The sequence below is a fragment of the Clinocottus analis genome, unplaced genomic scaffold (assembly GCF_023055335.1).
Source record: "Clinocottus analis isolate CAN_PGR_092001 unplaced genomic scaffold, fCliAna1.0.p SCAF_16, whole genome shotgun sequence".
Lineage (NCBI taxonomy): Eukaryota > Metazoa > Chordata > Actinopteri > Perciformes > Cottidae > Clinocottus > Clinocottus analis.
Window position 1 is genome coordinate 11,915,861 of NW_027175887.1, and position 27,708 is coordinate 11,943,568.

The window sequence follows — 27,708 nt, forward strand, 5'->3', positions numbered from 1 at the left end:
CAGTGTAAGAACTGCTGTTGAAATATCGCCGTTGATGTTGTGAGACAGCAAGATTGTCAAAGTGAAATTTAAATACTTTCTCTTTGAGTGTTAAGCATCTTACTTTAAGGCCATCAGCAACTGAAAATCAGTCAATGAAATGAAATGAAAACCCAATCATGATTCACATAATAGTCAAGCTTATTAATTAAGAATAACACATTTATAACTTTATGAATTGCATACTAAGAAGTGTTAATGTTGGAACAATGCTTTTTAAATGATTAAGTGTTTACTCATACTTAACTAATGCGAGTGTTACTACCTAAGTAGGTAATACAAATTGCATACTTTTTTGACATATTACTGTATACTATTTTTTATTTTATTTTTTATAATAAACCATGTTTTTTTATTAAATCTTTCTGGGATACAAGACAAACTTGTACAGCACTCCAAAGATAAATGAAGACAAACCAACAAACAATAAAGTAACTAGGCTGGTATAAATAAGGACTAACTAATGGGAAAGTGGGAACAGGTGAGCAGGAGCACAGACGACCACAGGAATAATGAAAAGTGAGGTCAAACTTACGAGGGCGGGGCAAACGAACACAAAAAAACGTGAAAACTAACAAAAGCAAAAGACGAGACACTCGACAAGTTAGCTTCAAAATAAAAGCAGGAAACACTTAACCTGAAAGAGACATGACACAAAGAAAAAGCAAGCAGAACCCAACACACTTAATTCTCAAAAGCAAGATGCAACACAGTCAGAACATAAAAAGTTTTCAACATAGGTTAGTGTGATTTATTTTGGAGGTAGTATTTATTTTATAATAGTACATTTTTGACATACAATACTTTGTTAACATGATATACTTTAGAAGAAAACTCTTGCACACTGTCTTCACTTGCTTTTAGAAAACGTTAAAGCTGCAGGCTGATTAGTGGATGATTAGAATCAGGTGTGCAGCGCTGCTTTGATGAGGCTGATTGTCTGGATATAAAGCAAGAAATGCTTCACTCCTCACGTCATTGTGCGGCTTAGTGGGTCAGCCAGGAGAACAGTTTGCAGCCTCAAGCAGTTTGCTGTTTTTCTGTGCTATGAAGACCTTGTGTTTTTCGGTTCACCTCTTGGTTGGACTGTGTTTCAGGTCATATTTAGCTTTTCCTCCCCAGGATAACGCTAAATATGCTTCAATGGCAAGTCCTCCGATCACAGGGAGCTCCCAACACACTCAGCAAGTAAAGGCTCCAGCTGAGGAACAAGAGCAGGTGAATACTGTCAGAGTGACCTGCCATCCAGACTCACTGGATATCATTATCAAAGCTGACATGTTTGGAGTTGGAGCTCCTGTTGATGGCTGCGACATCCGTCTTGGAGTGGAGCACAATGATTACTGTAGAGCTACAACGTCTTCAGAAGATGAGTACAGAATCCTTGTTGGACTCGTGGACTGCGGCACCAAACAAAGGGTAATGAAGAATATATTTAGATCAATGTATTACACCATGCATGTTTAAAACTCATCTACTCTCCACAGATGACAGAAGACACTCTGATCTACACAAACCTGCTCATATACTCTCCTGTGGCCTCTCCTGATGGGGTGGTTCGAATGGATGATGCCGTAATTCCAATTGAATGTCAATATAAAAGGTCGGTCTCTTTAAATTGATCTCTTTAAAGTGCTCTAGACACTGTATCACCATTTCTAAAATGCTGTTTCCGTTTCTTAGGAAGTACAGTTTGTCCAGTTCTTCACTCATGCCCACCTGGATCCCCTTCAAGTCTGCACAAACTGTAGAGGAAGCTTTGGTGTTTGACTTGAAGATTATGACAAGTAGGTTTTGTTAATTTCTCATGTAAAAACATGATGCCACTATTTATATATTGTAATTTTCATGCAGATGACTGGAGAAGAAGAAGCTCTAATGTGTTCTTCCTCGGTGAGCCCATCAGCATTGAAGCCTCAGTCAGAGCTGGACGTCACACAGGGCTCCGAGTGTTTGTGAGCAGCTGTGTGGCTACACTTCACCCAGACGTCGACTCTGAGCCGAGATACGTCTTTGTTGAAGATGGGTAAGCGCTTGGAAGATTGCTGCATTGTGTAGCCTTTTATGGCTCCAGGTAATTAAGCAGACGTCAAACAGCGTTCTCTGAAGTCATATTAGTTGGGTCTGAAATTATAAAGTTTGAAGGGAAGCTAAACTACTACTGGCAGAACACAACTTCTCGCTCTCTCGCTCTCTCTCTCCCTTAGGTGCTTGGTTGACTCTGAGCTTCCAGGTTCTAGGGCTCACTACTTATCCAGAACTCAGGATGACAAGCTGCACTTGACCATTGATGCTTTTAAATTTTATAATGAAGACCTCGGAGAAGTGAGTCTTTACTTTAACTGGTGCAAGTCAGTGTCAAATGTTTTCCTACACTTACTCTTTCCTCTTGCAGCTCTACATCACATGCCACCTGAATGCTGTACTAGCAAATGATGCGGAGGCACCGAATAAGGCATGCAGTTTTATGAATGGAAGGTAAGTGAGATCCAGCCTGACATGCGTCTCATTGTAAAATGGGGGTGTTTGAATATTTTATTTGCTTTTCAGATGGTGGTCAGCTGATGGTAATGACTATTTATGTCACTATTGTCAAAGTCGCGATAAGCCCAGCAGTCCTGGAAAGTTTGGTCCTCGTGGGTTTGAGAAGCCAGATGGACCGCAACAGTTTCGGAGTGAACTAGGAACCAATACAGGTTGGCTTCCTTATAGAAACTTGTATGATGGGGGGAAAAATCCAATGTCATGCGTCACTCATTTTGGACTTTTAATTCTTTAGGGTTGGCGCAGGAGGCTAGAGTGGGTCCGCTGATTGTCTTGCCAGCTAAGCAGGACAGTGAGCCAATACCTGTGGAGGAGCTTCCTCCTAGTCTGACTACATCCAGCAGACCTTCACTGTCTGGCAGCCAGTGGAAAAGTGGAATAATTGACAAAGTTGGTAAGTTAAAATCGCTTATTTTTTTTGGGGGGGCCTATAGGTTTAATCCCTTTCTGCTCTAAAAAGAAATATATTAACTTGTGTCTCTTCTAGATGAGAAGCAACTCAATGAGTCACAATCTACACCAGACGGGGTGGTAGTTCAGACTTTAGCTTCTGAGCAGAATCAAGTTGAATATAATGGCACAGATATAAAAGGTAAAATATGAAAAGATTCTTTTTTTGGTTTTGCTCAAAGTATTATAGCCCTAAAACCATCTCTAATTGCAGATGGCGATTCTGAGAAACTTTCTGGTCTTCTTGAAATGGACTCTCCGGAGGTCGACTTGGAATCGCTGGGCGCGGCGCTGGACGAAAGAAACATGTCAAAAACCCTAGACGATGTTGTCCCAACTGTTCAGTTTACTGTGGATGTGACCAAAATGGCAAATGTAACCGAAAATGCCCCCTCCGACGCAAATGACTCCAATATATGATATTAAAATTTGTTTTACAAGCAATTGGTGGTTCTCTAACTTCCCCAGCTGTCCAGGTTGCACACCAATGCATTATTTTAGTTTGGAAAATGTATCAAGTATACTCAGTCTAAATGCACCCTTTACTATACTCAGGATGAGTTTGGCACACTCTTTTCATCACTGTAATGGAAGTGACCACAGTAGGGATAAATGTAGTCTTAAAACTGCAGGACGGTTCAGTGCAGAGGTGGAAGCTTTATTAGGTGTATAATGTAATGGAGACCAATCTGGTGCAACGGTAGGACGTCCTGAGTTCAAGCAAAGCAGGTGCAGAAGACTGTCGAGACTGCGTCTGGATTTTGAGAGCGGCAGATGTCAGGCTATGGTAAGTGCCACCACGCAGGGTATCCCGGTGCAGCAAGAAGAGCCAACATTGTTGCTCCAGTAGCAAGCACGGACTTGTACAGACTGGATGGTCAGATTACAGCCATTATCCAAATATGGGATGCACCACAAGAGGAAACCGAACACCAGCTCACATGATGAAATAAACCAGTAAGTCTCAGTGAACTTCCTACACTTAAGTCAAAAGGGGGTATGATATTCTAGTCGTAGACATTATACAAGCTTTGCCCAAGCCTACACAACTACAAACTGGCTGACAAAATATTACCAATACCAATTTGCTATGAAATATAGGTTCCTGGGAAATTTCATCATGACTTAGTCAGAGCTCTCAAGGTACAGCAGCAGTCCTCTGTGGTATAAAGTATTGTATGCCGACAATTGCACATTGAGGGCAAGGTGCTACTCACCATTCGTCTTGTTTGATTACAACTTTCTGTGAACATCCTTTTTGGAATAGGGCCACATCAGGCCGATGTGAAGAATTGGAGAAAGATGACAGAAGCCTATGAGATGGCAAACATTCGGCCAAGTCAGCTAACAGAGAAAAACACAATTTGAGAAAATAGCAGTGCCCTTAATATTTTAGGTAATGGGACCAAACAGTGGCTGGACTTGATTAGCGAGGTGCTCAGGGCCGATGGTAAAGACCTCTGTTTTGTCAGGATTCAAATACAAAAAGATTTGTAACATCCAGTCTCTCATATCACCTATGCAGCTCTGTAGTTTGGCTAGCTTGTTGCATTCAGATGGGTTTTTTTTTACATATATAACTGTGTATTGTCTGCATAAATGAGAAATTGCTGAATGATATGACCTAAAGGAACAGATACAGAGAGAAAATAAGTGGTTCAAGAATAGATCCTTGAGGTACACCACATGGTGCTGTGCAGTTGAGGAGATGAATTAATTGAGACATACAATGTTCTACTTGATACATAGGAGGGGAACCACTCCAGAGTCGTTCCAGAAATACAAACCCAATCCTTCAATCCAAGCAAAACTTAAATAATAAATGGACAAAATTGTGCAAAACTTCAAACCTACAATACGACAGCCAAATCCAGACTAAGGCAACGCTCGAGAGAAGAAAAACTAACATTCTACGTTTTTGTCTTGTTTGGAATTCATTTCTGTATTGATTTTTTGTCACAGTTTTAAGTTACTGTGACATATATTTGAATTTACAAAGAAACAAGCAATATAGCAAATATGTGTGGGATGTTTTAACAGATTTAAATATGGTTGAATCTCCCTCAACTTCATCAGACTTTGGTCTTGACCAACCAATGACAGGCTGATTAGTGGATGATTAGACTCAGGTGTGCAGGGCTGCTTTGATGAGGCTGATGGTCTGAATATAAAGTAGGACATGCACACCTTTGTTCATTGTGCTGTCTAGTGGGTCAGACAGGGTGACAGTTTGCAGCCTGAAGCAGTTTGCTGTTTTTCTGTGCTATGAAGCCCTTGTGTTTTTCGGTTCACCTCTTGGTTGGACTTTGTTTCAGGTCATATTTAGCTTTTCCTCCCCAGGATAATGCCCAACATGCTTCAGTTCAAACTCCTCCGGTCATAGGGAGCTCCCAACACACTCAGCAAGCAAAGGCTCCAGCTGAGGAACAAGAGCAGGTGAATACTGTCAGAGTGACCTGCCATCCGGACTCACTGGAGATTATTATCAAAGCTGACATGTTTGGAGTTGGAGCTTCTATTGATGGCGATGACATCCGTCTTGGAGTGGAGCACAATGATTACTGTAGAGCTACAACGTCTTCAGAAGATGAGTACAGAATCCTTGTTGGACTCGTGGACTGCGGCACCAAACAAAGGGTAATGAAGAATATATTTAGATCAATGTATTACACCATACATGTTTAAAACTCATCTACTCTCCACAGATGACAGAAGACACTCTGATCTACACAAACCTGCTCATATACTCTCCTGTGGCTTCTCCTGATGGGGTGGTTCGAATGGATGATGCCGTAATTCCAATTGAATGTCAATATAAAAGGTTGGTCTCTTTAAATTGATCTCTTTAAAGTGCTCTAGACACTGTATTACTATTTGTAAAATGCCGTTTCTGTTTCTTAGGAAGTACAGTTTGTCCAGTTCTTCACTCATGCCCACCTGGATCCCCTTCAAGTCTGCACAAACTGTAGAGGAAGCCTTGGACTTTGACTTGAGAATTATGACTGGTAGGTTTTGTGCATTTCTCATGTTTTGACTTATTTGATGTCACAATTTTTTGTGTAAATTTTCATGCAGATGACTGGAGGAGAAGAAGCTCTAATGTGTTTTTCCTCGGTGAGCCCATTGTCATTGAAGCCTCAGTCAGAGCTGGACATCACACAGGGCTCCGAGTGTTTGTGAGCAGCTGTGTGGCTACACTTCACCCAGATGTCGACTCTGAGCCGAGATACGTCTTTGTTGAAGATGGGTAAGCACTTGGAAGATTGCTGCGTTGTGTAGCCTTTTATGGCTCCAGAGAACACTGTTTGAAGTCTGATCAGTTGCCTCAAAGTATGTCAATTGGTCAGTTAGGTTTGAAGACAACAAATTAGAAAATACATTTTGGCATTGACGGGGTGATCAGCCACTACTGGAACAACGGTCTCAACTTCTCTCTCTCTCTCTCCACAGGTGCTTGGTTGACTCTGAGCTTCCAGGTTCTAGGTCTCACTTCTTATCCAGGACTCAGGATGACAAGCTCCACTTGATCATTGATGCTTTTACATTTCATAATGAGGAAATTGGAGAAGTAAGGCTCTACTTTAACTGGTTTAAGGTTGTATTACAAATGTATATTGTTGCCCACCCTTTTTTCCTCTTGCAGCTCTACATCACATGCCACCTGAATGCTGTACTAGCAAATGATGCGGAGTCACCAAATAAGGCATGCAGTTTTATGAATGGAAGGTAAGTGAGATCCAGCCTGACATGCGTCTCATTGTAAAATGGGGGTATTTGAATATTTTATTTGCTTTTCAGATGGTGGTCAGCTGATGGTAATGACTATTTATGTCACTATTGTCAAAGTCACAATAAGCCCAGCAGCCCTGGAAAGTTTGGTCCTCGTGGGTACGAGAAGCCAGATGGCCCGCAACAGTTTTGGAGTGAACTAGGAACAAATACAGGTTGGCTTCCTTATCGAAAACTTGTTTGTTGGTGAGACTCAGGCTACACATGGGTTTTGTACTCTTATTTCAGTGTGGGATCAGGAGGCAAAAGTGGGTCCGATGACTGTCTTGCCAGCCAAGCAGGACAGTGAGCCAATACCTGTGGAGGAGCTTCCTCCTCGTCTGACTAAAGCCAGCAGACCTTCACTGTCTGGCAGCCAGTGGAGAAGTAGAGTAACTGACCAAGTTGGTAAGTTGAATTCTAAACTATTTTTCTTAAACATTTTTGGCCTCATGTTGTCTCACTTAGAAACCTCTTAAATCATTTTTTATTTTAGATGACAAGGGACTTCTTGATTCACAAGCTACACCAGACGAGGTGATGGTTCAGACGTTAGATTCTGAGCAAAATCTAGATGAATACAGTGGAACAGATTTAGAAGGTGAAAGATTTAGCAACTCTTAATTTTTTTAAATTAATAGCGACATTGCAATTGAAACTGATTGTAATTACAGATGGAGATGCTGCGACAGTATCAGCCCTTCTAGAAAAGGAATCTCCTGAGGTCGACTTGGATTCGATGGGAGCAGCGCAGGATGAAAACGGCACTTCAACTTTCGACGATGTCAGCCCAACTGTTCGGTTCACTGTGGATGTGACCAAAATGTCAAATGCATCTACAACTGAAAATGCCCTTTAGATACAAATACTATAAAAAAATAAAACATTTTTTAAATTTGAGTTTTACCTTTTCCCAGTGTGAATGCACTATACCTACTTGGAATTAGGTTAAGATACGGTTTGATCACTTTAGTGGGAGCAACCATAACGGTAGCACGGAGAGTGCATAAATATGATGATGATGCCGCGAGACCTCTGCCGTTGGAACGAGTTCCTCTCCAGCGCTCTGTCACAGGGTCTCTGCAGAGCAGTGCATTGACAATGTCTTGGCCATATGCAGACTAGTTGTGGGCCATATCAAACAGTCCAACAAGGGCTGCTGACTTAAAAACACGAAAGGTGTTGGTTGTCACTAACGGGACTCTTACTACTGAACCGACTGTTTACGCTGTTCCCTGACAAAAGACCTGTTCAGGAAACCAAAATTTATACAAAGTTAATTTGTTGCTTAGAGTGCCTATTTTCTGATAACATTACTTTAAAAGTGGAAGTGTGCAATAAGTAGTTGAATTAAGTGCATAACATTAATCTGTTAATCACAAAATTAGATTTATCAATTTCTTTTTTTTTCAACTTTGCCCCAACAGTAGTTTTCTAATGTCCTCCCCATTAAAGCTATACTGTATTGTTTTTGGGGGAGAAGATAATGTGAAGAACAATGACACGGCTGTAGACTACACATTTAAACTGGATTTTCTGGAATTCAAAATGATCAATGTACCGTATCAGATCATTACTAATATTAACTGACACGTGAAGCCAAAGTACATGAGTGAGATTCCTTGATGCTCACATTGATGTGGTTTTTGTGATACCATCTGAACACCGCTATGAACAATACGTAGGCGCACAACTGGCTGAGTGTGGGCCAATCACAGGCCTGTATCTCAGTGTGACTGCAGCTTTCATTCACCCACATCAGTTAATGAGTAATTGCGTCCAGCTGTTGTCTCCAAGTGATTTGATTGGTCTGAACTGAGAAGTACTTAAGATGGAGTGTTTGATCCTTTCGCGTTTTTACTTAAACTTCAGTACAATTTGGATTTCTGAAGTTATCATTAGCCTACTTGTCTTACTGATTGTGGTGGGAAGGAGGCTTTGCAGCGTTGTCCTGTTGCTTTGAGCACAATGGTGATCGCGGTTCACTCGGCCTCTCTTGCCCTGCTGATATCTTTTGCTTTTGCCTTTGGAAATGCCATTCGGACTTTGAAAGATGGACCTATGATCGACGCTGAAGGAAGGGAATATAAATCTGCCAATTTCAGAATGGAGGCAGAAGACATCAGCTGGCCACAACTCGACGATGACTCCACTGTCCGTGTGCAATGCACCGACTCATCCATGATCATTGTGGTAAAGGCTGACCTGTTTAAAAATGGACGGCATGTGTCTCCAGAGGAGCTTTTTTTAGGAGAACCAAAGTATTCACAGGGAGGTCAGTGCCGAGCTGTTGCCGCTGGTGATGCTGAGTATCTCATTGAAGCTGGACTGCAAGACTGTGGCTCCAAATTAACTGTAAGCTGTTTGATACATGACGGATGTATCTGGCTCAGTAAAAGATTACTTATTCCCTTAATTAAAATGTCTATATTTGTCTCTAGATCTCTGAGGACTTTGTGATTTACTCAAATGAGCTGATGATATCACCAGCTGCTGGTTACCATGGAATTACAAGGAGGACGAATGCTGTAGTTCCTGTTTCCTGTCGCTATAAAAGGTGATATTTGTATTGTTTTGCACACAGAAGCTGTTTTCTGTCTTCATAATGGCTGACTGTAAAACTTTTCTGTGACAGGACACACCTTGTGAGCAGTAATTTTCAGCCCCGCTTGGCTCTCTCTACTCCAAAGGTTTCCACTGCTGATTTCTCTCTAAAGCTGATGACTGGTACGTGTGCGCAGCATGTTTTTTGAAGTGTGCATGTAGTGACATCTGTTTACATTTAGATGACTGGTTGAGTGAGACGTTCACTACTGACTTCGATATTGGCGAACTCCTACACCTCAAGGCGTCGTACACTGGTGCTGGATCAGGACAAGAACAACTCTTCATCGACAGCTGTGTCGCCACTCTGTCACCTGACATAACGTCAGTTCCCAGATACTACTTCATTGAAAACCATGGGTAAGGGAAGTTTAGGCAAAGCACTATGACACAAAGCTGGCGTATGACTTTATACACACTCATTCTCATGCTTTTGGTTTCTCTTTTCTATTGTCAGGTGCCTCGTTGATGCCAAAGACTATCGTTCAAAGGCACTATTCCAACCCAGAACGAGTGTGTCTTCGCTTCAACTGCAGCTTGAAGCTTTCCTATTTCAACAGGATTCAAGGAACTCTGTGAGGCATTTTCATTACTCGGTTGACTTAAATTTGGAAATGCTCCCAGGTTTTCTGGTGACATTTCTGTGGTGCTTTTATTTATTTTTCTTGGTAGATATTTATCACTTGCCAGCTGAAAGCAACCCATGAAATGTGGAAGACCAGCCCCATCAACAAGGCCTGCAATTATGTAGATTCAAGGTGATTATATATATATTTTAATATTTTTGTGTATTGTAGCTGCTTTATTTACTACAAAAAGCATTTTTCGGAAAGTTTTTACTCTACCGTCAGTGGATCACTGACATGGAAATGTCTTTTCAAAATGTATGCAAAATTTTGCCTTGTGTTGAAAATTAATCTTCAGGGTGCTGGAGGGCATTACCAATACCCATGGGACAAACATAACTTCAAATTTAAAGCATAAGTCAGTGTTATTTAAAACCAATGATGCATAGTGTGTACAGTAATATCTGCACAGCAAATTTGCATAAACAAAGCGCATCAAAACAAGTAGAACTATTTATGAATCATTATTTCTCTTGACAATAATGAAATGGAGAAACCATGAACTATAGGTCTGGACATCATCAAATATAACAAACATCAATGGAGTCTATTGCAAATATATTAACACGGACAGTAAAATTGTGTGTTTTTTTTTATTTTTTAAATGAATAAATCTGTATCTTCTTAGATGGACAAATGTGGATGGCAGTGATGTGTGTCAATGTTGTGACAGTATCTGTTCCACCAGCATTCCAAACTATTACACAAATATGAGGAATCGGATCCCTGAAGGTATGCTGTACATCCAATTACCTTTTTAAGAGTGTAAACCTGTTATTTCTGTGTAAAGTCTCAACAACATGTCTACTTATGCTTGTTTTTGTCTTTCAGATATTGTGGCATGTGAAACTGTAACACTTGGTCCTCTGATGGTTTTCTCCACTAAGTAGGCAGAGAACTGAAACTGAACTGTCGCTCAATATGTGAATGTTTCATTGTGACATTAAAATCAACATTCTACGTTCTGTGTTATTTTTGACAATAATCTTAGTTTTATACTGGAAGAAAAGTGCAATGGTGGCAGCACGTTGCAAGACTGAATTCTGAATTAACATTTTTACATGTCTTGGTCCCTTGTCAAAGTAAATGAGTCTTAATCTAGCCTGTGGCTAAAACAAGCTTCAGATGTTTTTACATTTTGTATGATATTGGATATTATTTTTTAAATAAAGGCAGTTAAGAAGCTAAAGCATCTAAATAGAAGCACTAGGCAAACTAATTTGCCTTCAGTATTCATCAGATTTATATCTATGTATCAGTAACATAGCAGAAAGTAATGCATTTAATGTAATCTTGGCTTGTGCCAATGTGATTGTAAACCCATGAAATGGAGCTCACTGATACTGTGTGTGTGTGCGCGCAGGGATACACACTGAGTGGAAAGTTCCAACGTTAATGCCGCCATGATTGTGAACTGGATCTCACTGTTACTGGACAGCCAAACGGCGCCTGCCATTACCTGCTAACCGTACCACATGTCACCTGAGAAGCAAGAGTAGAGCTGCAGTCTAATAGTCCTTTTTGGTCATGGACCTTACTAACTGAGGGAAATGACCCAGAAGTACCTACGTGGCCGCCATGATAAGTGCTGGTTGAATTCTCTCAATGCAAAGGAAAGGAGCTCAACCTAGCTCCTTCAGCATAGGAGCCACCAGTTCAAGCGTCTCTGACAGTCAGCCACTTAGCAGGTGACGTCTCAGTCTCTGAGGGTTTAGGGGGAATATTGGGATTGAGCCATTAACTACCTGCAGGCTGAGTTCAGGGTTTTTCAAAGGAATGTGCAAACAGCTGTGGATGACTGAAACTGAAAAGACCTCAGCTGGCGTCATACTTGTTTTACAACCTTTTGTTACTTAAATAAATCTGAAACAAACAATAGAGCAAATATGTGTGGGATGTTTTCGAATATGGTTGAACCTCCCTCAACTTTATCAGACTTTGAGCATGAGTCTTAGAGGGTGTGAAGCCACTTAAAAGCTGATTAGTGGATGATTAGACTCAGGTGTGCAGCGCTGCTTTGATGAGGCGGATTGTCTGAATATAGAGCAAGAAATGCTTCACTCCTCAGATCGTTCTGCTGCCTCGTGAGTCAGACAGGAAGACAGTCTGAACCAGTTTGCAGTTTTTTCTGTGCTATGAAGACCTTGTGTTTTTCGGTTCACCTCTTGGTTGGACTGTGTTTCAGGTCATATTTAACGTATCCTACCCAAGATTACACTCAACATGCTTCAATTCCGCTCACAGAGAGCTCCCAACACACTCGGCAAGAAAAGGTTGCAGCTGAGGAACAAGAGCAGGTGAATACTGTCAGAGTGACCTGCCATCCAGACTCATTGGAGATTATTATCAAAGCCGACCTGTTTGAAGTTGGAGCTCCAGTTAATGGCGATGAATTGCGCCTTGGAGTGGAGCACAATGATTACTGTAGAGCTACAATGTCTTCAGAAGATGAGTACAGAATCCTTGTTGGACTCGTGGACTGCGGCACCAAACACTGGGTAATAACTTTACTTCAAATAATTTATTATCCACAACACTGGTTTTAAACTATGTAGTTATTTACAACTCTCCACAGATGACAGAAGACACTCTGGTCTACACTAACCTGCTCATATACTCCCCTGTGGCCTCTCCTGATGGGGTGGTTCGAATGGATGAGGCTGTTATTCCGATTGAGTGTCACTATGAAAGGTTTGTCTTTTAAAGTTAATCTCTTTAGCGCCCTCTAGACACTGTCTTGCTGTTTAGATGCCTTTCCTTCTGTTTCTTAGGAAGTACAGTTTGTCCAGTTCTTCACTCATGCCCACGTGGATCCCCTTCATATCTACACAAGCTGCAGTGGGAACTTTGGAGTTTGACTTGAGAATTATGACAAGTAGGTTTCTTCTCCATGTTTTGGATTTTATTTGTGGTCACCATTTTATTTTTATTTTTTCGTGCAGATGACTGGCTTTATCGAAGAAGCTCTAATGTGTTTTACCTCGGTGAGCCCATCAGCATTGAAGCCTCAGTCAGAGCTGGACATCACACAGAGCTCCGAGTGTTTGTGAGCAGCTGTGTGGCTACACTTCACCCAGATGTCTACTCTGAGCCGAGATACGTCTTTGTTGAAGATGGGTAAGCGCTTGGAAGATTGTTGCATTGTGTAGCCTTTAATGTCTTCAGAGAAGGCTGTGTGAAGTCTGATCAATAAATGAGTTTGGGCTAGCTCGATTGCAGTTGGGACTGTTTTCCAGACATCTCACAATGCGATGATTCTGGACTTTGCTCTTTCCTTCAATGCCAAAATACAGTTGTGGTTGATCAGCCACTACTGGAACAACTGTCTTCTCTCTCACGCTCTCTTTCTCCTCGCCCGCCCTCCCTCCACAGGTGCTTGGTTGACTCTGAGCTTTCAGATTCCAGGTCTCACTTCTTACCCAGGACTGAGGATGACAAGCTCCACTTGACCATTGATGCTTTTAAATTTCTGCATGAGGATATTGGACAAGTGAGTCTCTACTCTAACCTGCTTAGGTCATATTTACACATGTAGATTGTTTTTCCACACTTTCTTTTTTTCCTCTAACAGCTCTACATCACATGCCATCTGAATGCTGTACCAGCAAATGATCCAGAGGCACCAAATAAGGCATGCAGTTATATAAGTGGAAAGTAAGTGAGAGCCAGCCTGACATGCGTCTCATTGTAAAATGAGGGTGTTTGACTTTTTTATTTTATTTTCAGATGGCGATCAGCTGATGGTAATGACTATTTATGTGGGACTTGTGACAGTCACAATAAGCCCAGCAGCCCTGGAAAGTTTGGTCCTCGTGGGTTTGAGAAGCCAGATGGACCTGACTCGTTTTGGACGAGTGGACGAGAAACCAATACAGGTTGGGTTCCTTCCTACTTGTTTGATGGGGAAAAAAATGTAATGTCAGGCTTTACACATGATTTTGGCCTTTTTTAATTTTGTAGTGTGGGATCAGGAGGCAAGAGTCGGTCCGATGATTGTCTTGCCAGCCAAGCAGGACAGTGGGCAAATACCTGTGGAGGAGCTTCCTCCTGGTCTGACTGAAATCAGCAGACCTTCACTGTCGGGCATCCAGTGGACAAGTGAAATAAACGACAATGTTGGTAAGTTGAAATCAAAATCATGATTTCTATCTTAAATTTGTTTGGGCCAATATGATGTTGCAGCACATTCTGCTCTGCAAAGAAAGATCTTAACTCGTGCCTCTTGTAGATGAGACGGGACTCCTTCTTGGTTCACAATCTTCACCAGACGAGGTGATGGTTCAGACTTTAGATTCTAAGCAGGATCTAGATGAATACAGTGGAAGAGATATAGAAGGTGAATCATAGAAATATCTTACAAATGTCATTTTAAATAAATTGCACTGTTATAGCAATTCAAACCAACTCTAATTCCAGATGGAGATGCTGCGACAGTATCCGTCCCTCTAGAAACGGAATCTTCTGAGGTCGACTTGGACTCGACGGGAGCGGAGCAGGAAGAAGAAAGCATGTCAACTCTCGACAATGTTATCCCAACTGTTCAGTTTAGTGTGGATGTGACCAAAATGTCAAATGCAACAGGAAATGCCCTTTCGGATACAAATGACTCCACACAATAATAAACTATTGTTTAATTGATGTCATTTGTGCGCTGTTGCTGCATGGTTTTCCTGCAATGCAAAAATAACCTTGTTAAATGGACTAGTGTGTAAGCTTTAGTGGCGTCTAACAAGAGCTTCCAGACTTGCAAACAGCTGAATACTCTGCTTTCTAAAGACTATAGTTGTGGTTATGCCACCCATTGTTTTTCTGCCTGCTACACCAGTTGAGTGTTGTATACTAGCCACTAAAATGTGAGTTTGCCAGCTAAACTAACTTTAACTTTTAAAATTATCACAGATCTTTCTTGTAGTTCGTTAATGCCTTTTCCAGTGCACGCAGTATACCATACTTACTTGATATTAGTTTGGTTTACTGTTATGGAATTGTTAAAATAGTGCAGAGAAGTGCGGAAGGTCTGTATTAAGCCTAAATATTTCGTAACAATTACTAAATGCGATTTAGCATTCAGAGTAAACCCTTAACTAATTCATTCAAACATCAACACTTGGTATGCAATTTTATAAGTTTTTCTTGGTAAGCTTTTTTTATGCATTGTCAGTTTAAAGCTGGATTCCCTGTTTGTAAAAATACTATTATGAACCAAATATTAAGGACTTGTATTATGCACTAATTGGTGTGCTTTAAACAGGTTTTAATACTGTAATGTTTCATTCAATTAGGTATTTTGTGACCCCATCCTATGTGAAGACTATGCCTTTACAAAGCATTTATAATTTGCATTTGAAGGACCGTGGTGCCTCAGAGCTAACAAGTTTCAGTTCTCTTAAAAGGAAATGGACAACACAAAGTGAACAATATTTATTGCAAGATGCAAACAATGTATTTTTAATAAATACAATTCCACTTCTAACACAACTTGATGGGAATAAATGGAGAGAGGATGACAGAAGCCTATACGATAACAAACATGCTGGCAATTCAGCTGACAGAAGAAAACAATATTACAAAATAATAGCAGTGCTATTAATATTTAAGGTAATGAGACTAAACAGTGGCTGGAATTAATTAGCGAGGTGATCAGGGCCGATGGTAAGAACCTCTATTTTGTCAAGTGTTCACCTGCAAAAAGGTTTGTGATGTGCAGTCTCTCACATCACCTATGTAGTTCTGTAGTTTTGCTAGCTTGTATTCAGAAGGTTTAATTGACATATATAACTGTATCATACAGTGAAATGAGATGGTATGGCGCTGAATGACATAACCTAAAGAAAGCAGATAGATAAAGCAGATATAGAGAGAAAAGTGGCCCAAGATCAGATCCTTGAGGTACACCATGTGGTGCTGTGCAGTTGGGGAGGTGAATAAATCCTTCAATTCAACAAAACTTAAATACATAATTAATGGGTAGAGTTGTGCAAAACTTCAAATCTACAATACGACGGCGAAATACAGAGTACGACAACACCCCAGAACAGGCAGGAAAACTAACATAGTTTATGGTAATGAGGAAGCTCCTGGAGTAACTGGTTAGAAACAGAAAAAAACAGAAATGCAAATAATGATCGCTGGATATGGTGTCCTGATTTATGTCTTTTTAAAACAGAAATCAGTTCAGATATTGTTTCATAGAAATTATGGGGAGGAAATTCCTACATTTTTGTCTGTATGTACTGTAACATATATTTGAATTTCCAAAGAAACAAAAAATATAGCAAATATGTGTCGGATGTTTTAACAGCTCTGAATATATAGTTGAATCTCCCTCAACTTCATCAGACTTTGGGGTCTTATAGAGTGTGAAACCAATGACAGGCTGATTAGTGGATAATTAGACTCAGGTGTGCAGTGCTGCTTTGACGAGGCTGATTGTCTGGATATAAAGCAGGACATGCTTCACTCAGATCATTGTGCTGACTTGTGGGTCAAACAGAAGGACAGTTTGCGATCTGAACCAGTTTGCTGTTTTTCTGTGCTATGAAGACCTTGTGTTTTTCGGTTCACCTTCTGGTTGGACTGTGTTTCAGGTCATATTTAGCTTTTCCTCCCCAAGAACATGCTCAATATGCTTCAGTTCAAAATCCTCCGATCACAGGGAGCTCCCAACACACTCGGCAAGTAAAGGCTCCAGCTGAGGAACGAGAGCAGGTGAATACTGTCAGAGTGACCTGCCATCCAGACTCATTGGAGATTATTATCAAAGCTGACATGTTTGGAGTTGGAACTCCTGTTAATGGCGACGACATCCATCTTGGAGTGGAGCACAATGATTACTGTAGAGCTACACCGTCTTCAGAAGATGAGTACAAAATCCTTGTTGGACTCGTGGACTGCGGCACCAAAGGAAGGGTAATGACTGATTTAATTTAAATAAATGTATTATCCACTCTACTTGTTTCAAACTCCTACTCTCCACAGATGACAGAAGACACTCTGATCTACACAAACCTGCTCATGTACTCTCCTGTGGCCTCTCCTGATGGGGTGGTTCGAATGGATGATGCCGTAATTCCAATTGAGTGTCAATATAAAAGGTCGGTCTCTTTAAGTTGATCTCTTTCAAGTGCTCTAGACACTGTATTACTATTTGTAAAATGCCGTTTCTGTTTCTTAGGAAGTACAGTCTGTCCAGTTCTTCACTCATGCCCACCTGGGTCCCCTTCAAGTCTGCACAATCTGCAGTGGCAACTTTCGATTTCGACTTGACAATTATGACTGGTAGGTTTTGTTTTCTGTTTTTCTGACTTTTTGACGTCACAGTTTATATAATTTGTTTTCGTGCAGATGACTGGCTTTATCGAAGAGCCTCGAGTGTGTTTTACCTCGGCGAGCCCATCCACATGGAAGCCTCAGTCAGCGCTGGACATCACCCGGGGATCCGAGTGTTTGTGAGCAGCTGTGTGGCTACACTACACCCAGAAGTCTACTCTGAGCCGAGATACGTCTTTGTTGAAGATGGGTAAGCGCTTTGAAGATTGCTGCATTGTGTAGCCTTTTATGGCTCCAGAGAACGCTGTTTGAAGTCTGATCAGTTGCCTCAAAGGATGTCAGTTAGGTTTGAAGACAAAATATATTTTGGCGTTGACGGGAAGATCAGCCACTACTGGAACAACGGTTTCAACTTCTCTCTCTCCACAGCTGCTTGGTCGACTCTGAGCTTCCAGGTTCTAGGTCTCACTTCTTATCCAGGACTCAGAATAACAAGCTCCACTTGACCATTGACGCCTTCAAATTTTATAATACAGATGGAGGACAAGTAAGGCTCTATAACTGGCTCAAGTAATTATTGCAAATGTAGATATTTTTCCCACACTTTCTTTTTTCCTCTCACAGCTCTACATCACATGTCACCTGAATGCTGTACTAGCAAATGATGCGGAGGCACCAAATAAGGCATGCAGTTTTATGAATGGAAGGTAAGGGAGAGCCAGCCTGACATGTGTCTCATTGTAAAATGCAGAGTAAATGACCTGTGACTATTAATTGCTTTTCAGATGGTGGTCAGCTGATGGTAATGACTATTTATGTCACTATTGTCAAAGTCACGATAAGCCCAGCAGTCCTGGAAAGTTTGGTCCTAGTGGGTTTGAGAAGCCAGATGAACGGTTTTTGAAGAGTGGACTAGGAACCAATACAGGTTGGGTTCTTTATAAAAACTTTGTTTGTTGGACAAATGCAATGTCAGACCTCACATATTGACTTTTTTTATTTCTTTAGTGTGGCAACAGGAGGCTAGAGTGGGTCCGTTGATTGTCTTGCCAGCCAAGCAGAGCGGTGGGCCTCTTGGTTTGCATAAAAGCTACAAACCTTCACTGTCTAGCAGCCAGTGGCAAAATGGAATAAACACCAAAGTTGGTAAGCTGTACACCAGATCTTATGACTTTCTTTTGGGCCCATATGTTAAATGTTGTTCAAGCACAAAATGGATCTTAATGATAAACTATATTCATCTTCTAGATGAGAAGGGACTGCTTCTTGGTTCACAATCTACAACCGACAAGGTGACGATTTAGACTGGATATGAAACTAGTCTACCTGTGGATTTTGTTTGACTGGCACTGCATATAGCAATTTGAACCAACTCTAATTACAGATGGCGACGCAGCGAAAGTCTTTGCTCTTCTAGAAAAACAATTTCCCGAGGTTGACTTGGACTCTAAGGGCACGGCGCTGAACGAAGACGGCATGTCAACACTCGACTGTCATCCCAACTGTTGGTTTACTGTGGATGTGACAAATGTCAAATGAATCTGCAACAGAAAATGCCCTTTCAGATGAAAGTTACCCCAAAAAATAAACTATTTAAATTAAGTGTGTTGTGTGCTGTTGAGTCATTTGGGGGGGGGGGGGGGGCGTGTATCCCCATCAGGACTAGCAAACATTCACACGTCGTTGGCACAGCTATGGGCGCAATTTTGGGGCCAAGTGTCTTGCCCACATCGACAATGGCGAGCTGAGCAGGGGCTCGACCAGCCAATCCTCTGAAGGACCAACCTGTTTAAAAGAAGTGCAATATATACTCAAATGTATGTGGAGACCAATGTTGGCAGTCACATCAATTTTAACTTTAAAAAAAAAAAAAATTCTGAACTTGTAGTTTTCTAACTTTTCCCAGATGTGAAGTTTCCCCTCAATCCCATATTTAGCCTGTCTTAAAACCTTTTTTTCAGTGTAAACCCTACTTGGAATTAGTTTGGACCGCTTGTTTCATCACTGCTGTGGAAGTAGCCATAGACGTGTTATACTGTAGAGACCAAATGGCAAAAGATACAGATTACACTTCATGTGATTTAGCATTAGTTGAGTATATGCTTTATAAAGCATTGTGCCAACATTAACAATTGGTATGCAATTCATAAACTTGATTTATTCTTGATTAATAAGCTTAACTAATGTTAGATGATTGGGTTTTCATACTTTATAAATTATGGATTCTCCATTTGTAAATTAAGCAATGTATACATTCATTTTCAGCCACTGATCTTGGGTCCGACCCAGTGGCAGCTATATATAGATATTCCTTGCGGCAGCAATTAAGTGACTTATTCGGCCCTTCAAGAGGACAGGCAACCGAGAAACGTAGATCATGTAAATAGCACAATTTGCAAATTGAATCTGTTAAACCAGCAGGCAAATGACAAACGTTGCTGAAAACTGCAAAGTGATCAAACTGCTGTATTTTATATTCTGTTGTACTGCAGCCTCAGCCCTCACTTTGTTTTGACTTCAGCTAGAAGCTTTTAAAGAGGTAAACTGGACGAGCTATTCCATCCAAATCATGTTTCTGACTCATATTTTGATTTAAGTGGTCACATTACAATAAAACATTAAGTCAATACTTCTAGGTCACACCAAGTTGTGGCATTTCATGAACTGTCATCTGCATATTACTATCAGATTCTAATCTGCATATAAACCAAAGGCATACAAGTGAATATTTAATTCAGCATGTTTGAAAAGTGACCAAAGACAGTTTAGCTTTGTACTGTGAAAACACCAGTTTCACTCCAACCGCAATACTATTTAATACTTTAAACTGTAAGAACGCAACATTTAATCTTTTGTGGTCCAAGATGGACTACAATGTCGTAATTTCGTCAACATCACTAACATCCGCCTGCCGTAGGGTCACAACTAAGTCGTTAATGAAAGTGGAGTTGGATTTGCTAAACACCACGGTTGTCTTTTCATAACTCCTAATGAAATCTCTTTAGCGTGTATTAGCCACAGACCAAAAAAAAAAAATTCAAATAAAAACTTGATTTTTCCAGGTTCGAATATATATATTTAAAAAAAATTAACACATCTGGATTTGACACCTTAAAAGGTGCAAAAATGTTAACACAGGATTTCAGATTCACTATTGCAAAATACCAACCACTAAAAGTCAGCAGCCTGTTATCAAAAAGAACACACAAAACTTAGGATGGTTGGTTTTAATGTCACAATGCCAACACAATTGAACAGACATATTGATAGTGTGTCTAGATTTCAGTTCTTCGCCGACTCGCTGGTAAAAACCATCAAAGGACCAAGTGTCACAGTTCCATATGCCACGATATCTGAAACACAAAAACAGTCATAAGGCAACATTTTGTTGGGGATTTTGCACAGAACAGGTTTACACTATAAAATGTAATTAGGATCAGTATACAGCATACCTTCAGGGATCTGACCTCTCATATCTGTGTAGTACTCAGAAGCACTTGTGGAGCAGATACTGTCACAGCATTGACACACATCACTGCCATCCACATTTAGCCATCTAGTGAGAGATGAGATTTATTCATAAGAGGAATTAATATTTCTGTACTTTTCTGCACAGAAAATTGACACACCTAATGCAACATTACTGTACACTCTTTGTCTCTACTTTAAATCATGGAGGTTAGACACCAACTTGGCTTTTGGTGTAAATTACCTCGAATCAAACTGAGAAATTGTAGCCCTTTGGAAAAGTTTCTAATCTGCACATGTATACAGATTAGAAAATTTTCCAGCCTTTAAGGAGAAAGTGTGTAACACATTTTAAAAAAGGTTCCCATGTCAATGATCCACCGACAGAGTTTAGTAAAAGTTATAAACCTGAACAAGGCTTTGTTAGTAAATGGAGCTAGAATAAAAACATAAAATCACCTTGAATCTACATAATTGCAGGCCTTGTTGATGGAGCTGGTCTGCCACATTTCAGCAGTTGCCTTCAGCTGGCAAGTGATAAATATCTACAAAAACCAAACGGATCACAGAAATGTCATCGTATAAACTGGAAGCATTTCCAAACATGTTTAAATCAACAGAGCTATGAAAATGGCTCACTGAGTTCCTTGAGTCCTGGTCAAACAGGAAAGTGTCGAGCTGCAGTTTAAGCGAAGAAGCACTCGTTCTGGGTTGGAATAGTGCGTTTGATTCTTCCTCTTTTGCGTCGGTGAGGCACCTGATGGAATTAAAACAAGTTAGCATCCAATTCAAAAGCCAGTTTTGTCTCATACTGCTCGTAAACTTCCCTTACCCATGGTTTTCAATGAAGTAGTATCTGGGAACTGACGTTGTGTCGGGTGACAGAGTGGCGACACAGCTGTCGATGAAGAGTTGTTCTTGTCCTGATCCGGCACCAGTGTACGACGCCTCGATGCGCAGGAGTTCTCCAATGTAGAAGACAGTGGACAACGTCTCACTCCTCCAGTCATCTAAATGTAAACAGATGTCACTACATGCACACTTCAAAAAACATGCTGCGCACACGTACCAGTCATCAGCTTCAGAGAGAAAGCAACAGTAGAAACCGTTGCAGGTGTAGCGGGAGCCACATGCGGCTTCTGAACATTACTGCTCACAAGGTGTGTCCTGTCACAGAAAAGTTTTAAAGTCAGCCATTATGAAGACAGAAAACAGCTTCTGTGCAAAACAATACAAATCTCACCTTTTATAGTGACAGGAAACAGGAACTACAGCATTCGTCCTCCTTGTAATGCCATGGTAACCAGCAGCTGGTGATATCATCAGCTCATTTGAGTAAATCACAAAGTCCTCAGACATCTAGAGACAAATAGAGACATTTTAATTGAGGGAATAAGTCATCTTTTACTGAGCCAGATACATCCGTCATGTATCAAACAGCTTACAGTTAATTTGGAGCCACAGTCTTGCAGTCCAGCTTCAATGAGATACTCAGCATCACCAGCGGCAACAGCTCGGCACTGACCTCCCTGTGAATACTTTGGTTCTCCTAAAAAAAGCTCCTCTGGAGACACATGCCGTCCATTTTTATACAGGTCAGCCTTTACCACAATGATCATGGATGAGTCGGTGCATTGCACACGGACAGTGGAGTCATCGTCGAGTTGTGGCCAGCTGATGTCTTCTGCCTCCGTTCTGAAATTGGCAGATTTATATTCCCTTCCTTCAGCGTCGATCATAGGTCCATCTTTCAAAGTCCGAATGGCATTTCCAAAGGCAAAAGCAAAAGATATCAGCAGGGCAAGAGAGGCCGAGTGAACCGCGATCACCATTGTGCTCAAAGCAACAGGACAACGCTGCAAAGCCTCCTTCCCACCACAATCAGTAAGACAAGTAGGCTAATGATAACTTCAGAAATCCAAATTGTACTGAAGTTTAAGTAAAGATGCAGAAGGTTCAAACACTCCATCTTAAGTACTTCCCAGTTCAGACCAATCAAATCACTTGGAGACGACAGCTGGACGCAATTACTCATTAATTGATGTGGGAGAATTAAAGCTGCAGTCACACTGAGATACAGGCCTGTGATTGGCCCACACTCAGCCAGTGGTGTGCCCAGGTATTGTTTAGAGCGCTGTTCAGATGGGGCCACTGAAAATATTGGGCTGGCACACCAAAATTAAAAGCTGGTAACTGATTTTCAGCAATTCTATTGTGCCGTTGTAGTAGGCTGTAGCAAATTGTCCTTTTCTGAGTCCTTCCTTTTTCCCCTTAAGGTTTTTTTCAGGAGGGGGAGAAGGGTTTCCAATGTTAAGTTCTGGGACAGAGATGTCGTATGTGTACAGATTGTAAAGCCAGGCAAATTTGTGATTTTGGGCTATACAGAATAAATTGAATTGGCTTTAAATCAGTCCAACACTTCAAAAATAATTGTGGACACTGTAGTCATGCCTGATAATTCACATTGTGTTCATAAGAGTAAAATAGTCTCACCTAAACCACAGCTCAGGGCTTCCATAAATTTACTAGAATAGTTTCCCTAACATCCATTTTAAATATAAAGCTCCCATAGCTGCTTTACCTTGGAAACACCCAGTTTGACAGTATTAAGTCAGTTTAACATCTTGACAGTTCTGCACTGAACCATATTTCTTTTGCAGTTTCTTAATACGCTACATTTTAATTCTGTAGCCGCTTACATTTGACGAAATAGCGTCCAAGTAGAGAGTACATGCAAACTGAGAAGTTTCCAGTATATGTAAAGCAGACAGCATGCATCTGAGATATGGGCAGTGTGAACTGGACAGCCTAAAGGCCCAGACATTTTAGTGGCTAGTACATGCCACTCACCTACTGTACTAGTAGAAAGACAATGAGTGGCAAAACCACAACTTTTAAACCTTTGGCAAGTTGGAGTGTTCAGCTGGTTTCAAGTCTGGAAACTTTCTGACACTAAAGCCAACACACTGGTCCCTTTAACAATGTTATTTGTGCATTGTAGGAAAACAGGATACAAGGAATTTCATTTAAATAGTTTATTATATTTCAGGGTCATTTGTTTCTGAAAGGGCATTATCCGTTGCATTTGACATTTTGGTCACAGCCACAGTGAACTCAGTTGGGCTGACATCGTCGAGGATTGAAGTACTGTTTCCGTCCTGCACCGCGTCCGTTGAGTCCAAGTCGACTTCAGGAGATTCCTTTTCTAGAAGAGCAGAGACTGTCGCAGCATCTCCATCTGTAATATTGAGTGGTTTTAAGTGCAATACTGCTATTAAATTTGATTTAAAGCTTTGTTAAATATTTTACCTTCTAAAGCAGTTCCCCCGTATTCATCTTGAGTTTGCTTGGACTCTAAAGTCTCAACCACCTTGTCGGGTGAAGCTTGTGAGTCAAGAAGTCCCTTCTCATCTAGAAAATAAAGAAGTTAAACCTATTTAGAGGCAGAAAGTGCAAGAAAACATGACCCCCCCAAAAAAGAAAGCTAGAAATCATGCCGTTCTGAGTTCAACTTACCAACACCGTTGTTTATGCCACTTCTCCACTGGCTGCCAGACAGTGAAGGTCTGCTAATCTCAGTCAGACGAGGAAGCTCCTCCACAGGTATTGGCTCACTGATCTGCTTAGCTGGCAAGACAATCATCGGACCCACTTTCGCCTCCTGAGCCAACACTAAAGAAATAAGGCCAAAGTTAATCCTGACATTGCATCTTCTCCTTGATAGTCATAATGCAACCTGTATTCTATAACCCAACTTGTAATGGTTCCCAGTCCACTCCAAAACCGGTCATCCTGCATCTCAAACCCACGAGGGCCAAACTTTCCAGAGCTGCTGGGCTTATCACGACTTTGACAAGCGCGACATAAATAGTCGTTACCATCAGCTGATCTCCATCTGAAAAGCAATTGAAAGAGTCAGACACTACCATTTTACAATGATACATGTCGGGCTGGATCTCCCTTACCTTCCATTCATAAAACTGCATGCCTTATTTGGTGCCTCTGCATCATTTGCTAGTACAGCATTCAGATGACATGTGATGTAGAGCTGTGAGAAGAAAAAACAAAAATCGTGGGACAACATCTACATGTGTAATTATGACTTGAGCCAGTTAAAGTAGAGACTCACTTGTCCAATGTTCTCATTGAGAAATTTGAAGGCATCAATGGTCAGATGCAGCTTGTCATCTTGAGTCCTGGATAAGAAGTGAGACCTAGAACCTGGAAGCTCAGAGTCGACCAAGCACCTGTGGAGAGAGAGCGCACGCCAGTTCCAGTAGCGGCCATAATTCCTTTCAATACAGTTGTGGTTGAGCCAAGACCAGAATCTGACTTACCAAATCATGCCCGCGGACTACTCCTTTTTCAATTGTTCGCCTTCAAAATGTGCAAGTAGTGACTAAGCGTCCCTTCTACACCAAAATGTTTCATTTGTCATCTTTAGACCCAATTGACACCAACTAACATGACTTTTAGCAATTGAGACGTCACATTATGTTCTCTGTAGCTGAACACATTGCAGCAATCTTCCAAGTGCTTACCCGTTTTCAACAAAGACGTATCTCGGCTCAGAGTAGACGTCTGGGTGAAGTGTAGCCACACAGCTGCTCACAAACACTCGGAGCCCTGTGTGATGTCCAGCTCTGACTGATGCTTTGATGCTGATGGGCTCACCGAGGTAAAACACATTAGAGCTTCTTTGATAAAGCCAGTCATCTGCAAGAAGATTAACAAATATAGTGACAGCAAATAAGTCAAAACATTAAAGATGAACAAAACCTACCAGTCATAATCTTCAAGTTAAACTCCAAAGCTTCCTCTGCAACTTGTGCAGACTTGAAGGGGATCCATGCGGCCATGAGTGAAGAACTGGACAAACTGTACTTCCTAAGAAGCAGAAACGGCATTTTAGAAATAGTGATACAGTGTCTAGAGCACTTTAAAGAGATCAATTTAAAGAGACCGACCTTTTATATTGACATTCAATTGGAATTACGGCATCATCCATTCGAACCACCCCATCAGGAGAGGCCACAGGCGAGTATATGAGCAGGTTTGTGTAGACCAGAGTGTCTTCTGTCATCTGTGGAGAGTAGATGAGTTTTAAACATGCATGGTGTAATACATTGATCTAAATATATTCTTCATTACCCTTTGTTTGGTGCCGCAGTCCACGAGTCCAACAAGGATTCTGTACTCATCTTCTGAAGACGTTGTAGCTCTACAGTAATCATTGTGCTCCACTCCAAGACGGATGTCGTCGCCATCAACAGGAGCTCCAACTCCAAACATGTCAGCTTTGATAATGATATCCAGTGAGTCTGGATGGCAGGTCACTCTGACAGTATTCACCTGCTCTTGTTCCTTAGCTGGAGCCTTTACTTGCTGAGTTTGTCGGGAGCTCCCTGTGATCGGAGGACTTGCCATTGAAGCATATTGAGCATTATCCTGGGGAGGAAAAGCTAAATATGACCTGAAACACAGTCCAACCAAGAAGTGAACCGAAAAACACAAGGTCTTCATAGCACAGAAAAACAGCAAACTGCTTCAGGCTGTAAACTGTTCTCCTGGCTGACCCACTAAGCCGCACAATGATGTGAGGAGTGAAGCATTTCTTGTTTTATATTCAGACAATCAGCCTCATCAAAGCAGCGCTGCACACCTGATTCTAATCATCCACTAATTAACCTGTAATTGGTTGCACACCTTTAAGACTAAAGAACAAAGTCTGATGAAGTGGAGTGATGAAGAGAGCCTGTCTGATTCATACTCCGGAGCAAGAGGTGGCGATAATGCACCAAATGTATGGTTGTCTGTCGCCGGTGAACTTCAAGAAGAAGTAGAAGAATAAGTGGAGAGGGATTCAACCATATTTTTATTCTGTTAAAACATGTCACACCCATTGGCTTTATTGCTTGTCTATTTGGAAATTAAGTCACTTTTTAAAAGATATAAACTCAATATCTAGCAAACATTTGCCCTAAACTATCGTAGTTTTCCTGCCTGTTTGGGTCACCTCAGTTTGTATTTGGCTATCGTATTGTATTTATTAAGTTTTGCACAGGTTTGTCCACACATGCTTATTCATTTAAGTTTTGTTGGAGTGAAGGATTGGGTTTGCATTTCTGGAACGCTTTGGAGTGATTCTCCTCCTATCTGTCAAATAGAACATTCTCAATTCATTCATTCATCTCCTAAACTGCGCAGCATCATGTGGTATACCTCAATGATTTATTCTTAGACCTCTTCTTTTCTCAGTTTTCTTCCTTAAGTCATATCATTCAGTACCATAACATCTCATTTACCTGTTATGCAGATGATGCTCAGTTCTGTCTGTTTATTAATCTGAGAGACCGGATGTTACAAAACAGCTATAAGAGTGGTTTTACCCTGATTACGCTGTAAAAGATGTAGCAGAAGTCTGACGTTGTCTGTGAATGACCTTGCCTTTCTAAATCCTTCTTCTGCATGTATTAAGCGTGGTAGAATAGCTTCCAGCCTCATTGACAAAATCTTTGCTAGGATTTTGCAGTCCATGATCGGTCTATAATTTCCTGAGTTAGTGGGGTCTTTAAATTTTTTAAGACATTAACGATATCAGGGCTTTGTTGTATTTTTTTGGTTGCTCTCCCGATGAGAATGATTCTTCATACAACGTTTTTTCAGGATGGGAGCCAATTTATCGCCATACTTCTTATAATATTTTGAAGGAAAACCATTTAGGCGATTTTCCAAGCTTCAATAAAGAGATAGCAGTGTTTAGCTCCTCTATTGTTATGCGGCTGTCCAAGTAGTTTTTCTGATCCATTGATATTTCTGGCAGGTTATTTCTGGGTTCTACAGCTTCCTCCCACAGTCCAAAGACATGCAGCTTAGATTCACTGGACTCTAAATTGGCCGGTTGGAGGAAGCTGGAGAACTTAGAGGGAAGCCACACCGT

The 27,708-nt window shown here is 41.0% G+C and overlaps 7 protein-coding genes across 7 annotated transcripts; 5 read left to right on the forward strand and 2 right to left on the reverse strand.

Annotated features, from left to right (window-relative positions):
- Positions 1-1,086: 1,086 nt before the first annotated feature.
- LOC137786805 (zona pellucida sperm-binding protein 3-like) lies at positions 1,087-3,453 on the forward strand. The gene is made up of 10 exons (XM_068578910.1): positions 1,087-1,458; positions 1,527-1,642; positions 1,723-1,826; positions 1,894-2,065; positions 2,247-2,364; positions 2,435-2,517; positions 2,590-2,735; positions 2,819-2,977; positions 3,071-3,175; positions 3,248-3,453. The coding sequence occupies exons 1-10, from the start codon at positions 1,087-1,089 to the stop codon at positions 3,451-3,453; spliced, it is 1,581 nt and encodes a 526-aa protein (XP_068435011.1).
- A 1,845-nt stretch (positions 3,454-5,298) lies between these two features.
- On the forward strand, positions 5,299-7,508 carry LOC137786794 (zona pellucida sperm-binding protein 3-like). Its single transcript, XM_068578892.1, has 10 exons — positions 5,299-5,670; positions 5,739-5,854; positions 5,935-6,038; positions 6,109-6,280; positions 6,484-6,601; positions 6,677-6,759; positions 6,832-6,977; positions 7,051-7,209; positions 7,298-7,338; positions 7,476-7,508. Exons 1-10 carry the CDS (start codon positions 5,299-5,301, stop codon positions 7,506-7,508), a joined length of 1,344 nt encoding a protein of 447 aa, XP_068434993.1.
- Positions 7,509-8,769: 1,261 nt separating this feature from the next.
- Positions 8,770-10,921, forward strand: LOC137786695 (zona pellucida sperm-binding protein 3-like). Its single transcript, XM_068578746.1, has 8 exons — positions 8,770-9,156; positions 9,243-9,358; positions 9,437-9,528; positions 9,588-9,765; positions 9,863-9,980; positions 10,078-10,163; positions 10,660-10,763; positions 10,863-10,921. Exons 1-8 carry the CDS (start codon positions 8,770-8,772, stop codon positions 10,919-10,921), a joined length of 1,140 nt encoding a protein of 379 aa, XP_068434847.1.
- A 1,245-nt stretch (positions 10,922-12,166) lies between these two features.
- On the forward strand, positions 12,167-14,378 carry LOC137786474 (zona pellucida sperm-binding protein 3-like). Its single transcript, XM_068578382.1, has 9 exons — positions 12,167-12,529; positions 12,607-12,722; positions 12,803-12,906; positions 12,974-13,148; positions 13,404-13,521; positions 13,603-13,685; positions 13,758-13,906; positions 13,992-14,150; positions 14,260-14,378. Exons 1-9 carry the CDS (start codon positions 12,167-12,169, stop codon positions 14,376-14,378), a joined length of 1,386 nt encoding a protein of 461 aa, XP_068434483.1.
- A 2,190-nt stretch (positions 14,379-16,568) lies between these two features.
- LOC137786836 (zona pellucida sperm-binding protein 3-like) lies at positions 16,569-18,799 on the forward strand. Its single transcript, XM_068578950.1, has 10 exons — positions 16,569-16,940; positions 17,010-17,125; positions 17,206-17,309; positions 17,376-17,550; positions 17,730-17,847; positions 17,925-18,007; positions 18,086-18,228; positions 18,309-18,446; positions 18,549-18,592; positions 18,685-18,799. Exons 1-10 carry the CDS (start codon positions 16,569-16,571, stop codon positions 18,715-18,717), a joined length of 1,326 nt encoding a protein of 441 aa, XP_068435051.1. The 3' UTR covers positions 18,718-18,799.
- A 1,783-nt stretch (positions 18,800-20,582) lies between these two features.
- Positions 20,583-22,600, reverse strand: LOC137786475 (zona pellucida sperm-binding protein 3-like). The gene is made up of 8 exons (XM_068578383.1): positions 22,214-22,600; positions 22,012-22,127; positions 21,838-21,935; positions 21,601-21,778; positions 21,408-21,525; positions 21,228-21,313; positions 20,753-20,856; positions 20,583-20,653 (listed from the first exon to the last, which is right to left on the reverse strand). The coding sequence occupies exons 1-8, from the start codon at positions 22,598-22,600 to the stop codon at positions 20,583-20,585; spliced, it is 1,158 nt and encodes a 385-aa protein (XP_068434484.1).
- A 1,206-nt stretch (positions 22,601-23,806) lies between these two features.
- On the reverse strand, positions 23,807-26,291 carry LOC137786476 (zona pellucida sperm-binding protein 3-like). The gene is made up of 10 exons (XM_068578384.1): positions 25,920-26,291; positions 25,736-25,851; positions 25,552-25,655; positions 25,310-25,484; positions 24,898-25,015; positions 24,734-24,816; positions 24,524-24,663; positions 24,285-24,440; positions 24,078-24,179; positions 23,807-24,006 (listed from the first exon to the last, which is right to left on the reverse strand). Exons 1-10 carry the CDS (start codon positions 26,289-26,291, stop codon positions 23,807-23,809), a joined length of 1,566 nt encoding a protein of 521 aa, XP_068434485.1.
- Positions 26,292-27,708: the final 1,417 nt, after the last annotated feature.